Source organism: Sceloporus occidentalis, unplaced genomic scaffold, assembly GCF_023333645.1.
Source record: "Sceloporus occidentalis isolate IW3139 unplaced genomic scaffold, rSceOcc1.0.p SCAF_3, whole genome shotgun sequence".
Classification (NCBI taxonomy): Eukaryota; Metazoa; Chordata; class Lepidosauria; order Squamata; family Phrynosomatidae; genus Sceloporus; species Sceloporus occidentalis.
In genome coordinates, this window is record NW_028316983.1 from 94,050,357 (window position 1) to 94,067,107 (window position 16,751).

The following is a 16,751-nucleotide window of genomic DNA, read 5'->3' on the forward strand; positions in this document are numbered from 1 at the left end:
CTAGTTTGTTTATACTGATAACAGCATTTATCTGAAATCATCAGCTTCTCACATCAATCCATCATTCAGTGGTAAACATCAGGCAAGATCAATCAGTCTTGATTAACTAATCTACTCTGATCAGTTCCATCCCCAAGCCTTTATACAAATTATGCCCAATATCTTTATGACTTTGATTGTTTTACTGTTTGATGATCTTCAAACCATGTTCTGAAGGTGCACTTCCATGATGCTCTGGGGATATTCTTGTTGTTGAAATAGTCCTGGTTTTGACTTTTTAAACCACCAACTGTGAATGCATGAGCACACCATTTTGCAATGTATTTGAAATAATCACAAACATGCTTTTATTAACACTTATATTATATGTTTGCTTATTTAGTGGTTGGTATTATCCCTTTTGTACTGGACTGTGGTAAGCTGGGCTCTTCTCTCTGTTGTAAATAATGACCATCATCGTGTTGATGATATATACATATGCATGTGTACTTGTATAAACCTGACAGAAGTAGGTATCTTGTATTTCCCTCAGCAAGCCCCTCACCTGGTGTGCATTAAAAGCCAGGTAAGCTACAAAGTGTACCTCCGTCTCCCTGGCCACCATTTTGGCTGCTCTTCAGCAATGAGGGATAAAGGAACAGCCTTACATTAAGGGTAGAGGCCACACCTTCTTCCATATATGCTCAGCAGCAGCCATATCCGTGAAGATCAGGAGTGACCAGGGAAATGGAACTGCACCCAGTAGCCCGCCCTACCCTCTAGTTGTTGCTGTACACTGGGGTAAGCAGCCAGGTGGAGCATACGCCTCCTCCATTTCTTATAAGTACTATATATACTCATGTATAAGTCAAAGAAATTTAGGTTAAAAATTGACCCCAAAAAACCTGTCACCTTATCCATGGGTCAATGTAAGTACTGTACTTTAAATCATATATCATCCTGTGATGAAAGGCAAGAGTTTAATCTGCCCTGGAAGCACTGACCCCCTTCTACTCTCTTATCCATCCAAGCTTATGAGGGCAAATAGTTATGTCTGCTGGAATTTTGTAAGTTCTTTGGCATTGTTTTCCTTTGCTTCATCCTTTACATCCTTCATTATATGCCCTTAAGTTTCACCCTCGACTTATCCATTGGTCATATCAAAATCCATAAGTTTGGCCCCAAAACCTGCCCTTGACTTATACATGAGGTCAATTTATAGTCACTTATATATGGTAAGTTGGTATAGACCTACACTTTGGAATGCTTTCAAAGGCATAAGCTGCTAGCAACATGATGCTCGTGCATTCACAATTTAGCGGTTTAAAAAATCAAAACCAAGATTGTTTCAACTTGTTCTGGTGGAAACTAACTGGAAGGCAATTCTGGTATTTGTGAATTTGCAGCTAATGTGTTCACTCTACTTGATAGCTCCCAGTGTAAGGAACTTTATGTCATCAAGATGTTTTACACCACAATTCTAATTCTAACAGTCTCTAATCATTGGCTACATTGGCTGGGGTTTATGGGAACTGTCACGCAAAACAGCTGGTGGGCATCAGGTTCCACACCCCTTGCTTAGTGCCTGGATTTTTATTGGTCATATCAGAGAACTGATGGCTGGAATTCACTAGGGCAATTATGAATGCATACCCACATTAGTTACATAGCTGTGTATTGTCCTGGCCCAATCCCACCCCCCTCACTTATTGGGCAGCAGCTGATATAATGACAAGGGTCTGTTCCCCTGGCAATTGGGAAGCAGCTGACTAGCATTTCCACTTCCCTTCAATGAACAGTCTCCAGTGTGACAGCCAGAAGCAGTGGTCCTATCACTATTCTATCTCACACCAAGATTGCTTGCATGGGTGTGTGCGTGTGTGAAAACATCTTTCACCTGCTTCCCAATTGACGGGAACAGAGCCCTGCTGTTCGGGGTTTTTTTCATGATCCTTATGTATTTCTAAATTGGTGACTATGTAAGAATTGTGAATACAAACTAATTTGCACAAATGAATGTGCAACTGTAGATTATGCATTTGTAACTGCCTTAGTGAATTTCAGTCCTTTGAAGTCACCACAAAGTTATATTACAGCTGAGTAGGCAAAGAAGTATAGAGGGAGTTGTTCAGGACAAAAAAAATGTTGTACCATAATTAGGTCTGCTCCCATTAATTGTTGTGCCAGTTAAATTTTCCTTCACCTGATGAGCACTTCATCTTGCATTTCCAAGCATCATAATAAAGCTTCTAGTTTACCTTTCTACCTTCTGGTGTGTAATTTATCTGTGTGGCATGTGAGGATATAAAGGAAAAAGTATGTAAATACTGTACACAAAGGCATGAATATTTCAATCCCTAGCAATAGATCCCTCAGGAATATAGGAATGCTTATTTATTCATTTTGGCCTGGATCAGTGAGAATGTTCAAACTAAAAGCCTACTCGGTGAGCACGTGATTTATTTAATTCAGTGTAAGACTTTTTAAAAAACGGTTGAACAAATATTAAATATTTCTATATAACAGTTTTCATTAAATTGTAGTTCAGTCTTTAAACTTATGTTTAAATTATAGTTGTAGTTTGAATTCCATTATATTATACGTAGCATATATTGATAGGTGGGTTTTTAAAATCCTGGCTTAAATTTTAAAAAAAAGTTCCCTATCAGAAAATAGTAAATGTATTGTCCCAAGAGAATAAGTCTCCTTGCTTTCTACTCCATAAAGCAAAACCAGCCATCATTGCTAATTTACACCATGGACACTGATTTTATAAATAGATTTGTACATATATGTCTCTCATGCTAAATAAAATAATATGTCATCATGCTGACTTCAGCTCTTTTTCTGTTAAGAACTGTGAGGGACACATGAAATTCATATATGGAGACATGCTAGCTTTGTGTCTAATGACACATAGATAATTCAAGCTACAGGAAATCATGGGAGCTAATTTCATAAGATATTAAGAACCGTCTGTAACACACTGAATATCACCAGTACCTTGCAGGACCAGGCTTTTAATTCTGGATGTGCATCAGGGGCCTTCTTATCACTCGTGTGCCCACAGGACAGTAGTTTGTGTCACTAGGAATTGCACTTGCAGTATGAAAGTACAAATGGAACAACCCAGATCTTTCAAGCTAATAAGGCTCAACCGTAGCCTCGTGTCCCTGGTAGGCTGTTTGTGGATCCTAGAGTGATATCTGGTGGCAGTGCTGTGTCATTCTCTGACATTGCAGGCAGATTTTTGCCTTTATTCTTTCACATTTTAGAGTGCCTGTTCAAAACACACAGGTTGCTGCAGGAGAAGGTGGTCCCTTTCTAATATTGGGTGGGGGCAAGCTTTAGGGTTCCAGAAGGCACTGTGCCGCTTCCAAGCACAATGTATTTGCATTTTCTTCCAAAACAAAAAGTGATTATAAGTTCATTTTTTTCACTGTCAGTGATGGTGACTATGCTGGCGGGATTTCCTATCCAAAGTCTAGAGGGCTGCATTTTGCTCAATAACAACAATTTTGCTTTTTCAGCCAAAATTTGGGGGTTTGGGAATAACTTGGGGTCTACAAAGAAAGGCTTAGGAGGCTGTGTGTAACCAGTAGGCGACATGATTTCTGCTCTAACATGAATTGAACACCAGCCACTACATTATATCCAACCCCCATGACCTCCCATTGTCATTCCTGGATCAAATCAAACTTAGTTTAACAAGACAGAGAGTGATCTGACAAGCTACATTGATTCTTTGGAAGAGAGGGTAAAGAAGGGTTCACTGTTCATAATGACACTGGAATCCCACCATTTCTCTTCATAATCTGTTCTCAGTTATCTCATGTTTTGTTTTAACTCTCAGGGAATTTGGGTGCATGTTGTACTGAGACATCTCTTTCTCCTGCAGCCTTTGAAAATGCATTGTGCACGTTGTGCCCTAGTAACAAGCTCTGGACACCTTTTGCGAAGCCAACAAGGCAATAAGATCGACCAGACAGAGTGCGTAATTCGAATGAATGATGCACCCACACGGGGTTTTGGAAAAGATGTTGGAAACAAGACAAGTCTGCGAGTCATAGCTCACTCCAGTATCCAGAGAATTTTGAGAAATCGCAATGAACTTTTAAATATGAGCCAAGGGACTGTATTTATATTCTGGGGTCCCAGCATCTACATGCGAAGAGATGGCAAAGGATTAATTTATAATAATTTGCAACTGATGAACCAGATACTACCTCAGTTGAAAGTGTACTTGATATCACGGCACAAGATGCTTCAGTTTGATGATCTTTTCAAACGGGAAACTGGAAAAGACAGGTAAGAAAACAACTGTATGTGAATATATTGAAGCTCTGTTTCCAGCAGTTCAGTTGAATGTTTAATATATCTAAACTATACATTCATTGAGGGGGATCACCCTGCATACTTATTTCGCTTCTATTTCTACTGTCTTGTAATATTATTTCATTTTTTAGTCAAATATTCATGATTAACTTTTACAAAGTAAGAGAATTCAAAGATATAGGTGTGTTGGTCTGTAGAATCAATATAGAAAGATCTTGTAGCACCTCTGAGACTAACTCTTGCCACAAACCAAGATGCCAACTCTGCCTGCACATTCTTTCAGGAAATGTCATCACAAGACCAAATGGCATCACCGAAAATATATGGGGGACTTTGATGTGGTCATCCTCCTATGTAATTTATGCCATACTATGTCATCAGTGCCCATCAGCAGTTTACATTGGTCAAACAAGCCAATCCCTGCGCCAGAGGATAAATGGACATAAATCAGATATTAGGAATGGGAATACACAAAAAATGGTGGCAGAACATTTCACTCTCCCTGAGCATTCCATCTCAGACCTCAGAACAGTGGTCCTTGAACAAAAGAACTACAAATGTAGATTGGAAAGAGAAATAGCAGAACTGGAATTCATCCATAAACTGCAGTCCTTCAGCAATGAAATGAACAGGGGAAATAGCTTTATTACTCACATTTCAACACTGACCCCACCCTCAAGGGAGCATCCTACACTCTTCTCTTCATCTACAGGTTAGTTTCCATTGTCAAACTGGTCTTGCCTTTTCATTTCCATACACATTGACCAGATCACAGTGTCTTGGTTCACTAAGGACCATGGTTAAAACTGGACTTGCTACTTCATTTCCATACACAAAGGATTTTGAATTTGAATTGATATTCTCACATACCAATGGCATATATATGTCCGTCTCTGGTTTCCACTCCACTATATGCATCTGAGGAAGTAGGCTGAAGTCCACGAAAGCTCATGCTGCCAACTTCATTATTTTAGTTAGTCTCAAAGGTGCTACAAGGTCTTTTACAAAGTAAGTAACAATCAGGCAATCAAATAATGTATTTGCATGCCAGCTTTTAATAACAAAAACTGGTGCATGTGCTGAATACATCCGGCTTACAGAATTTTAGAGCCAAATAGAAAAAGGGTAGACATCAAATCTAAATTTCACTTTATGTAACACATCTGAAAGCAGATTTTTACTGGTTCTGAAAAATTAGAATTGATGGGCTTTGCTTTATGGAGCCAGCATTGCCATTCTGTGAATTATAATGGCTACTTATTGAATATAAGCATTCTTGGAACATTGCAGCAGTAAACCTTCGTGTAACACAAATACACATTATTCAAACATTAGGTGCTTTTGAAGTGCTCTTCTTCCACTTCCAAGTGGGAAAAGACAAGTTATTATGATACTTACCTTCTTTATGAGCCAATTTTCAGCTCATAAACAGATCTTCAAATCAATTTGTTTTTAATAAGTGACCCTCTATATGACTAACATGTTTCTACAGGCAATGTTGGAAATGAGATTTCCCCTTCAACCCCCTCCCAAAAATATGCATTTATTTTTATTTCTTATATATTCATTATGGTGTTTCATACTAAAACGTGATGACAGCACAAGTACCACTTAACACATTTATGTATAAATTAAGAGCTCACTTTGGGGAAGGATAAATCTGATACAAAGTTACATGCTCTTTTCATCTCAGTGCACCATTATCCTCAATTGAAGTTCTGTGAAGTATTGCTGATAAGTAAAACTCAGGGGAAACCATTTTATTTTAAATGTTATTGCATCTTCCTATTGTTGTTTCATTAAAGAATTCCAGGCAGAGTACCACAAGAGCCAAAACAGTGGCCAATGGACATTGCAATATTAAGCTTGCTGCATACTGTTAGTTTGGACAATCATTTGAGGCTTCATTAAGGACAATAACCATGGTTTATGGAGCCAGAAATGAGTCCTGGTGACAAGCTCTCCTTTGCTACCTCCTGTCATATTCTGGCTTAGGTGCAAAAATCTATTCAGCCAAAGTTCCCCATTATATTAAAAATTGGACATTTTGATGAGATGTCAGTTAACAAACCAGGCTTATGAAAGCTGGAATAATTAAACTGTGCAATGTTCTTGGTACTTCTGAGCAAGAATGTCACAGAATTAGGTGTGAACAAAAGGTGTGTAGGGCTCTCTAAATAATCCTTATCATATTTTTTCCAGTAATTGATAAAGATGAAGTAGCTATTTAGACATTTCCCGATAAACTGATACACAGATGTCTTTAGCAATCACATTTTCTGCACTCTTTAGAATAGAGAGTATATTTCATAGCATACATTCTGTCATCTTTCCATACATTCTACCTCTGACTACCACACACATCTACTATACATGTAAAGCATTTTATGTCACATATGAAAACTCAAGATGGAAATTAGATGGCATATAGATTTTGCCTATTAGTCTACAAAGCCCATTGCTTAGTCACAGACTGCCACCTTTCAAAATCAAATGTACTGTCCCTGTTCCACTTAATGAACTGAGTATTGAATCTGAATGTTTTTTATATCCTTACATACTTTCTGTAAGGATTTTTGTAAGTACTGCATCCTTACAGTCAGTCAGCAACACAGGATAGCACCTAATATGAGGAAGCTGCAATAATTAGAGCCAAGGCAGCAGTAATACTCCCTGCACTTGGAAAGGTACACATAGCAAGCTACACAGACTGTTTGGGCTGTAAGTGGAGAGTTGAAAAAGATGAAAGTGGGCTGCTGTGAGTCCATATAGATGACCGCTGAGCAAACCTTTAGGTAAGCATCTTTATCTCCCAGGCTAGACTTTCTATCTTTCAGTGACACAGTGACTGATAGAGGATGTGCTGCCCAACACTGAATGAACAAACAAACAAAATATTTCTGTAATGTTTTGTGTGTCGAGTTCTAAATTGTTTGCAGTATCTCTTTACAGTGTTGATTACCCAAATGCCCATTTTAGACAGATTGGAAAAGTGGTGAACAGCCAGTGAGTGCTGGCTGAATCTTTATTTTAATCAACATCACTATGGTTTGAGTCTAATTCTCTCTGCCCATCCTTCAGAAAAGAGTCAGGGCCACCCTAACCATCATCTTCATTTTTTTTAAAATGCTCAGTGGTATGTCTTATTTAGGAAATGGACAGATATAGCATTGTTTATATATCCAGCATATCCCTATGTCCTGAACAGGTATCCATCTGCAGTGAATTTAGCTTTTAGATTGGGGTGGGCATCTTTACAAGGTGTAGGGGGACAATTTTCAGTCTCTTGGGCCCATGGTGGACTGCACTAGGCTCAAAAGCAAGCAACCATCCACCCCAATGAAGGTCTTTGATATTGATTTTGAGGGTCTTGTTGAGTCACCTGTTTCTTTACAAACTTTCAGGTGTTTCCCTGCACCAGAATAAGCACTTAAGAGTCTGACATTTGTTGTCTGGTGAAGAAAAGTGGACGACATACAAAAGGAGTTTGGGGGCTGCTTGTGGCTAATGGGATATACTTTTCCCACTCTTGTGTTGGAAGCATAATTATATTTTTAGGACAAGAAGCCTCTGTGATATAAAGATAGCAATGAATTATATTGAAACTAAGCCTTTGGAATGGGTATGTAGCCTACATGAAGTATTTCAATGAAGAGAGACAGAATTATCTGAGGGTAATTAAAGGAGGTGAGATTAAGAAGAAAAGCTAGTGACATACGATACTACATATAATAGGTTCTTTCTGGATGAGATTTACCAAGTACTTAATTGCCACTTTACGTTACGAACATCAAGGTGCAGAGGTACAATAGCTGACACCTCAGTTTCTATAATAATCTTTAGTACTGTGGCTGAAAGAACTAACTGATGCATTATATCCTGTCAGAAAGGTTTATTTTAAAAATGTGGTGGTACCATTTAGAAATTATTGACAGTTAAACGGAAGAGTGAATGCCACAGGCTTCAGAACAATATACTTTCATATTGCAAAGTAACTGTTCTTGAGGATAAGTTTATAATTGAATAAAGGTCCATTAAGAAAATATGATTCAGAACCAATATTACAGTAATTAAATAAAAAGAGGCATAAATGAAATAACTTGCAGGAAGAACATTTCCATTGAGATTATAAATGAGATTGCGATGGCACAGAAAGGCCTTTAATTGTAATTTAGTATGCTCCGTAGAATTATCAGGACAGTGTGTTACTTTGTCACATGAAAAAGTATATGATATGCTCTAATAAGTACATGGCATGGCTTCATTTCTTTACAGCCTAGACAGTATAAAACTAGATGTTCTTCCGCTCTTTTAGAAAGAAATACAAAATACTGTAACCTCTGCTTCAAGAGGGGGAATCTTTGGAAAGAAATGATTTTTAGAGGTTCTTAAATTGTCTTCCACATGAGATTCATTATGTTTGTGGACTTTTAAAAAATGATTTGTTTGGATTACATTGAAAGTTGTCCAATGAGACTCCACCTTCCTATCTCCTTGTTGACTCCTGAGTGGTGCCTCTGTACTGAGTGAGTGTGAGTGCTGTTGTTGTGTGCCTTCAAACTGATTCCTACTTATGGCAACTCTAAGGCAAACCTATGACAGGGTTTTCTTGGCAAGATTTGTTCAGAAGAGGTTTGCCTTCCTCTAAGGTGAAGAAAGTGTGATTTGCCCAAGGTCACCCAGTGGATTTTTCATGGCTGAGTGTGGATTCAAACCCTGTTCTCTAGAGTTGTGACCCAACGTTCAAACCACTGGCCCTCACAAGGGGATATAATGGCTTCTTTTTTTTTTCTTTTTCAAAAATAGATCTTACAATATATATACATTCATAAACAAATAAAAGAAACAAACTAAGAAGCTTGCACATATTCTTATATTCCTCTTTCCTCTCCCCCATAGTGCTACCTTATTTCTTATGCTATGCTATATTTCTTCTTCTTAACCAACAAAAATTGAACTGTATGTAATAATATCTTACACATATATCTTTTCTACAGTCCTTGTCTTCCGGTCTTACCTGCCACTAGTCTATCAATTCGGATTAATCTATTTACGGCTCTTCTGTATACATTCCTCGTTTCATATGTCCGTTTATCCGACTTCATCTCTCCACAATGTTTCCCCAAGCCTTTTGCTTTATGTATCCCAGACTATGTGTTAGATCTCTATTATCAAATCTTAACTTACTCTTTTTTTCTATTTATTAACTGAGTTGTCCTCACCCTATATTTCTTTTATTTTCTTTCTTTTCTTTTCGATTTTCCTTTGCCCGGTTTACTCTATGAAATCGATATTTTAGTATATACACGGAGTAGGTACAGGCTTATTAATCTTTCAAGTATCTTACTAAAACCATCTTTTTTCACAAAACTTTAACAATGGTTTCCACGTTTTTTCGATACTACTTTCATATTCATCTTCATCTCTTAATCTCATTGTAATCATATCCATCTCAATTACGTCTACAGCCTTTATTAGCCATTCATCTACCTCAATATTTCCCTGCTTCTTCCAGTTTTTAGCAATTATTATCCTTGCCGTTGTAATAAGATACAATACAGGTTTTAAATATTTCCTTATTTTCTTATTCTCAATTATATTCAGAAGATAGGTTTCTGGTATTAATGTAACCTTTATGTGATATATTTCTCTTATAACTTTATATACTTCCCACCAAAACTTTTTAATTATGGGGCACGTCCACCACATATGAAATAGGGACCCATATTCCTTTTTGCATCTCCAACACATTATCTCATTCGTATTATAAATTTTCGCTATTCTTGCCGGTGGGAGGTACCATCTGTGTAACATCTTAATAAAATTCTCTTTTATATCCATACACACTGTAAAATCCAGATCCTTCTCCCACGCTCTTTCCCAATTTTCCAGTTTTATGTTTCTCCCGATATTTCTTGCCCATTCAACCATGTTTGTTTTAATCACCTCCTCTTCAAGCTCTATCTTTAGGCATAGTTTATATAATTTTGAGATAATCCCCCTGTTATCTTTATCACTCCTTAGTATTATTGTTTCTAACTCCGTTCTTTCCCTTGATATTCCTGTATGTCTCATATCCTCGTTAAATTTCTCCCACAGTTGTCTATATGTAAACCATCCTAAGTTTATGTCTTCCTGTTCTAGTTGTTCCTTGCTTTTCATGACAATCTTCCCATTCAGATTTTTCGTTAATTCCTCATACCTCAACCATCCCTTTTCTCTTAGTTTACTTCTTTTCATGAAAGCTTCATGTGGTGAAGTCCATATTGGTAGATGTCTGTATAATTTCCCTTTATATTTCGCCCAAATTTTTAATAATGTTCTCCTAATTATGTGATCATTAAAAATTCTATTTTGCTTTAATTTGCCATAACATAAATATGCATGCCATCCAAATTCAATGTTAAATCCCTCCAAATTTAATAAGTCTTCATTTTTGAGTTTAATCCATTCTAGTATCCATTCCAGGCAGTTTGCGTGAAAATACAATTTTAAATCAGGTACAGCCAGTCCACCCCCTCTCTTGAATCAGTCAAATTCTTCCATTTTATCCTCGATTTTCTTCCATTCCAAATAAATTTTTGAATATCCTTTTTCCATTGATTGAAAATTTTTTCGCTTAGTATAACGGGCAGATTCTGAAAATAAAACATCAATTTTGGTAATACATTCATCTTAATTACTGAAATTTTCCCCATTACTGACAATTTTAGTTTGGACCAATTTACAAGTTTTGTTCTAATCTGTTGCCATGTTTTTTTATAGTTGTTGTCAAAGAGTTCCGAATTTCTACTAGTCAATTCAATGCCAAGGTACTTTATCTTTTTCTGTATTTGTATATTAGTCTCTTCTTGAAGCTTCTTCTTTTTCTTTTCCTCCATATTTAGTACTAACATAGCCGATTTGCTTTTATTCAACTTTAACCCCGCCCACCTTCCATATTGTTCAATGATTTCTATTACTTTTGGTATATTCTTTGATGGTTCCTCTACAACTAAGGCAATATCATCTGCATATGCCAGAATCTTAATTTCATTTCCTTTTATTCGCGTGCCTCTTATTTGGTTATCCACCCTTATTTTCTTACATAAGATCTCCAGGCACGTGATAAAGAGGAGGGGGGAGAGGGGGCACCCTTGTCTTGTGCCTTTTTCAATTTTAAATTCCTCTGTTTTACTCCCATTTATTATTATTTTTGCTTTTTGATCCTTGTATATTTGTTTTATCCATGACAAAATGTTCTCTCCCCAATCTAATTTTTTGAAAAGTTCTGATAGAAATGTCCAATTTAAATTATCGAAGGCCTTTTCAGCATCTGCGAACAGAATCGTCGCTTCTTTCCCTGGATTTTTTTCATAAATTCAATCAAATTGATAATTGTTCTCATATGTTGTTTTGTATGTCTTTTTGGGAGAAATCCACATTGATTTTGATGTATCCAATTTCTGAGTATATTTTTAATTCGTTCCGCTAGTATACTTGCAAAAATTTTGTAGTCACAATTTAATAGGGATATTGGCCTATAGTTTTGTTTATTTGTCTTGTCCTTGTCTTCTTTCGGGAGTAACACTATATTAGTCTCCTTCCAAGTGTCTGGAATTCCCTCCTCTCTTATCTTGTTTAACGTTTTTTGTAAAAGATCTTCTAAATCTTGACTGAAGGTTTTGTAAAACTCAGCTGGAAAGCCGTCTGGACCGGGCGATTTCCCATTTTTCATTTTGTTAATTGCTTGTTTAATTTCGGCCTTAGTTATATTATTATTTAGCTGTTTTTTCATTTCTTCCGTTATATTTAATTTTTCAATATCTTCCAGATATGTCTGGATCTTTTTCTCTATTTCTTTACATTCTGGTTGCTTTTTATACAACTGTTGGAAGTGTTTCAAAAAAATTCTTTTAATGTCTTTTAGCTCTGTATATATCCCTTGTTCTTCTTTTATTTCACATATCATACATATTTATTTCACAAATTCAAAATTTAAGAGAAAGAAGATATTTCATAAACTAGAAAAGGAAAAATTTGATATTATTAGTATTCAAGAAACTAGGATAAGAATACAAGATGTTAAATATATTAGAAATCCTAGATTGGGACAAACGTTTACAAGTGCAGATAAGAAAAAGAAAAATGGAGTAGCTATCTACGTGAAGAATAATATCCCGGCTAGGGAAAAAATAAATGATGAAAATGGAAGATATATTGGAATTGAAATTGAATGGAATGGAAAGAAGACTCTGATACTGAATGTTTATGGACCATTACAAAATAAAGGAAAATTTTACAAGAAACTGCTTAAACGATTAGAAAATATGGAGAATTTTGACCAACATATATATATGGGGGATTGGAATGGTGTTTTGGATCCTAAATTAGACAGGCAATCTAAAAAGAAAATTCAAGACCAACAAGGGAAACTTCCCAATAAGTTTTTTGAATTACAAGAACATTTTTCTTTAATTGACCCCTGGAGACATAAATTCCAAAAACTAAAGGACTATACATTTTACTCAAACCCACACAATTCGGCCTCGAGAATAGATATGTTTTTCATATCAAAGAAGGTAATTCATGAGATAAAGGATGTTAAAATAAGGATTAATAAGATGTCGGACCACAATCAAATTATATTAGAATTAAAACAAAGGAGGATGGAATTTGCGTGGAAATTAGATGGGAACTTATTAAAAGATGAAAGAATTAAGAATCAGATTAGAGAGCAGATTAAATTTTATCTGAAAGAGAACTTGGATCCAAATATGAAGACAAAGGTAATATGGGATGCGATGAAGGCGGTGATAAGAGGATTTATAATAAAGAAAAGCTCAGAAAAGAAAAGAGAGAAGAAAAATGAAATTATCGCAATATCAGAAAAGATCCAAGAACTTGAGAAAGAATTGATAGAATCTAAGGGTGAAAATAAAAAGCTGACGAAAAGAATGACAATTCTGAAAAAACAACTGGATAGTAAATCTAATGAGGAAATAAGCAAGAATATGAAATTGTTAAAACAGAGACATTTTGAATATGGGAATAAAATAGGCAGATATCTGGCTAAGAAAGTAAGAAAGAAAAAGGAAAAAAGTATGATAATGGCTTCTTTATTGATGTCAGCTGAAAATAAGTGGTGATCCTGGCTGAAAGTTGCAGTCCAAAAATGTTACTTTTCCAAGTATAGAGTAAAGGCAAGCTTTTCCAAGCATATCTCAAAGAAAAGCTTACCAATGTGAATTCAAAGGCTTTCATGGCAGCCATCCATAGTTTTTTGTCGGTTTTTCAGGCTATGTGGCCATGTTCTAGAAGAGTTTCTTCCTGACGTTTCACCAGCCACAGATGCTGGCAAAACGTCAGGAAGAAACTCTTTAACAACATGGCCACATAGCCCGAAAAACCCACAAAAAGCTTACCACTTTGCTGAAAACTAGACCCAAATTAGGGCAAATTAGGTAGAATCTAAGGCTTGTTAGCTATATTGTGTGTTTGCACATAAAGGCCAATCCAACCATCACTAGCAAGGCTCAAGCAACACATGCTGAGAAGCAATGAGTAGCAGTTAGGTGTTGGAAGAAGAAAGTTGTGTATCCCATACAACATGTTCCACTCCATCCTACCACAAGGTATTGGTGGAGGATGCAGTCCCACCATGAGGGTTGAGGTAAGATTCAGCTGTACAGTTTGATCAGCCTTTGTACATAAAATGAGGGAACACTATCTTGTTCTTTGCCTCAGGTGGTGTAATATCTTTGGTTGATTCTATCATACAGGAATATACAGAGTTTAGATAAGATACTGATTTATTCAAATTCATTTTGTTTGTGTTGGTAGTAACCCCTTTCCTTTGTTTATAGGTATAAATGTTGGAATTAATCATTCCATTAATATGTTCTCTGTTCTGGGCAGCATCTTACAAAAGTCTCTTCTTCTTGAGTACATGCTTATCCTCTTGACAGGGTGACAGAAAATGTCTTATGTAGTATTTTGAAAATACTGAAAGCACTGTTTACAACTGCAGAAAATTTTGACAGCTGTGAACATAAAATCTAGCTTTATGTTACCTTTGTAACATTTACGCCACAGTTTACCTCTTAGAATCACCCCTTTATTGTTGCAAGATAATGAGAATAAGAAGTTAGAGTAGGTTTACATTTGTCACAACAGAGCAGAGGAAGAGAAGATTCATCTTCATTTCATGTCCTTGTTAACGCACTCCCTCCCTCCGCAGCCATCCACAGTTATACTATGATAAGGCTTGTGTGGGATTGCATGAGTGTGTTGTGGAAAAACACTGGTGAGGGGCATATATTGCTGTACAGAAAGTAATTCAGTCTGACTTAGGTAAAATTAGTTTTCTGTGGGTTTTTCGGGCTATGTGGCCATGTTCTAGAAGAGTTTATTCCTGATGTTTTGCCAGCATCTGTGGCTGGCATCTTCACAGAAGATTTCTCTATAGATGCCAGCCAGATTCTGGCAAAACATCAGGAATCAACTCTTCTAGAATATGGCCACATAGCTCAAAAAACCCACAGAAAACTATGGATGTCAGCCATGAAAGCCTTCGACTTCACTTAAGTAGAATTCTTTGGCAAGACCCTGAAACAACCAATCTCAGGATGGAATTGGTTCCTTAAGAAGGTTTTTTGTAGAAGGCAGCCAGTGGACAGTGTGTTGATATGGGGTTTAAGAGATCCAGATCAACGTTCTACAGAGCAATGAAAATCACTGGATGACCCCAGCTATTCACTCCACACTTCCTGCATCTTGGTGTACTTTCTGGAAGGATAAAATTGGGGTGGAAGAAATCTATGTACCACTGCCTTGAGCTAACTGGAGGAAAGACGGGATATATATGTAGCATAGACATTACTCAGTTCAAATCCCCACTCAAACCTGGAAACCCATTGGATTTATTTGGACAAGTCACACTCTCTCAGCCTTAGAGGGAGGCAGTGACAAACCCCCTCTGATAAATCTTGCTAAGAAAGCCCTGTGACAGGGTCACCTTAGAGTCACTATAAATTGGAAATGAAGGCTCATGACAACAACAACAGCAAATATTGCATATAGCTGTGATTGTTCATTTGATAGCATAGCTCAATACTGATACAAAATAGATTATCGCACTATGCTCTTATTATTATTATTAACCTTTATTTATAAAGCGCTGTAAATTTACACAGCGCTGTACATACAGTCTTTTTAATTAGACGGTTCCCTGCCCTCAGGCTTACAATCTAAAGAGACACCACACAAAAGGAGAAGGGAGTAGTGGTGGGGAAGGGGATGAGGTCCAGCAGTTCCTCTCTATCTCCAAGGCCTGGACCAAGGCAGATGGACTGGAAGGAGGGCTTGGCTTCATAATGGATGGTTAATCTTCGTCCAGAGAGGCAAGCGACAATTATGCAAGGCCTGGGAACACTGCCCTGAACAGGACGGTCTTCAACTCCGTTTTGAAGCTGGTTAAAGAAGTGATGGCTCTTGCTCACGGGGGAAGAAGGTTCCAGGAGTGAGGGGCAGCGAGTGAAAAGAGGTGAATCTGAGATGGGGCAGAGAAAATCCTGGGCTGGGACAGCAGACCTTGACTACCAGAACGGAGGGCCCTAGTGGGAAGGTGAGGAGAAATAAGGTCTGATAAGTAAGGAGGGGCCAGTCCATGGAGGGCTTTAAATGTCGACAGCAGGAGCTTATACTGAATGCGGAAAGAGAGGGGGAGCCAGTGAAGGGATGCCAACACAGGAGAGATATGGTCACAGCGGTGGGCAGTTGTGATAATGCGTGCAGCTGAATGCTGGACAGAAATTAAAAGACGGAGGTGAAAAAGAGGAAGCCCTACCAGAAAGATGTTACAGTAATCAAGTCGTGAGATCACTAAGGCATGGACCAGGATCTTGGCAGTAGAGTCAGAGAGAAATGGTTGGATTTTGGCAATATTGTACAAAAGGAATCTACAAGCCTTCGCTGTGGTCTGGATCTGAGGGATACACGACAGAGAAGAATCAAAGATAAAACCAAGACTGCGGGCTTGCTGGACTGGTTGAATAGAAATGTTGTCCACAGAGACAGAAAAGGAGTGTTGAAGGGTGGACTTAGGAGGAAAGACAAGAAGCTCCGTCTTGGACATGTTGAGCTTCAAACGTCGATGGCACATCCACTGCGAGACAGCTGTGAGACAAGATGAAACTTGCTGTTCAAGCCTTGGAGAAAGGTCAGGGGTGGAAAGATACAACTGGGTCATCAGCGTACAGGTGGTAGGAAAAACCAAAAGAGCTAATGAGTTTACCTAAGGACAATGTGTAGAGAGAAAACAGAAGGGGACCCAGAACAGAGCCCTGGGGAACTCCAACAGATAAGGGAACAGAGGACGAAATTTGACCACCTGTGACCACTGCAAAAGATTGTCCTGACAAATAAGATCTAAACCAGTCAAGAACAGAGTCTGAGAA

The 16,751-nt window shown here is 37.5% G+C and overlaps 2 protein-coding genes across 2 annotated transcripts in view; one reads left to right on the plus strand and one right to left on the minus strand.

The window, feature by feature from the left end:
* Positions 1 to 16,751, plus strand: part of LOC149316435 (alpha-N-acetylgalactosaminide alpha-2,6-sialyltransferase 5-like) — a 112,623-nt gene that overhangs the window by 82,205 nt on the left and 13,667 nt on the right. Inside the window, exon 3 of the mRNA XM_089515471.1 lies at positions 3,878 to 4,287. Coding sequence (XP_089371597.1) covers positions 3,878 to 4,287 — 410 coding nt within the window. The remainder of the gene's footprint in view (positions 1 to 3,877; positions 4,288 to 16,751) is intronic.
* The window catches only part of LOC149316436 (GPI-anchor transamidase-like), a 170,913-nt gene continuing 158,363 nt past the window's right edge, over positions 4,202 to 16,751 (minus strand). The window contains exon 11 of the mRNA XM_089515469.1: positions 4,202 to 4,274. Within this exon, the coding sequence (XP_089371595.1) occupies positions 4,263 to 4,274 (12 nt within the window). The 3' untranslated portion in view covers positions 4,202 to 4,262. The remainder of the gene's footprint in view (positions 4,275 to 16,751) is intronic.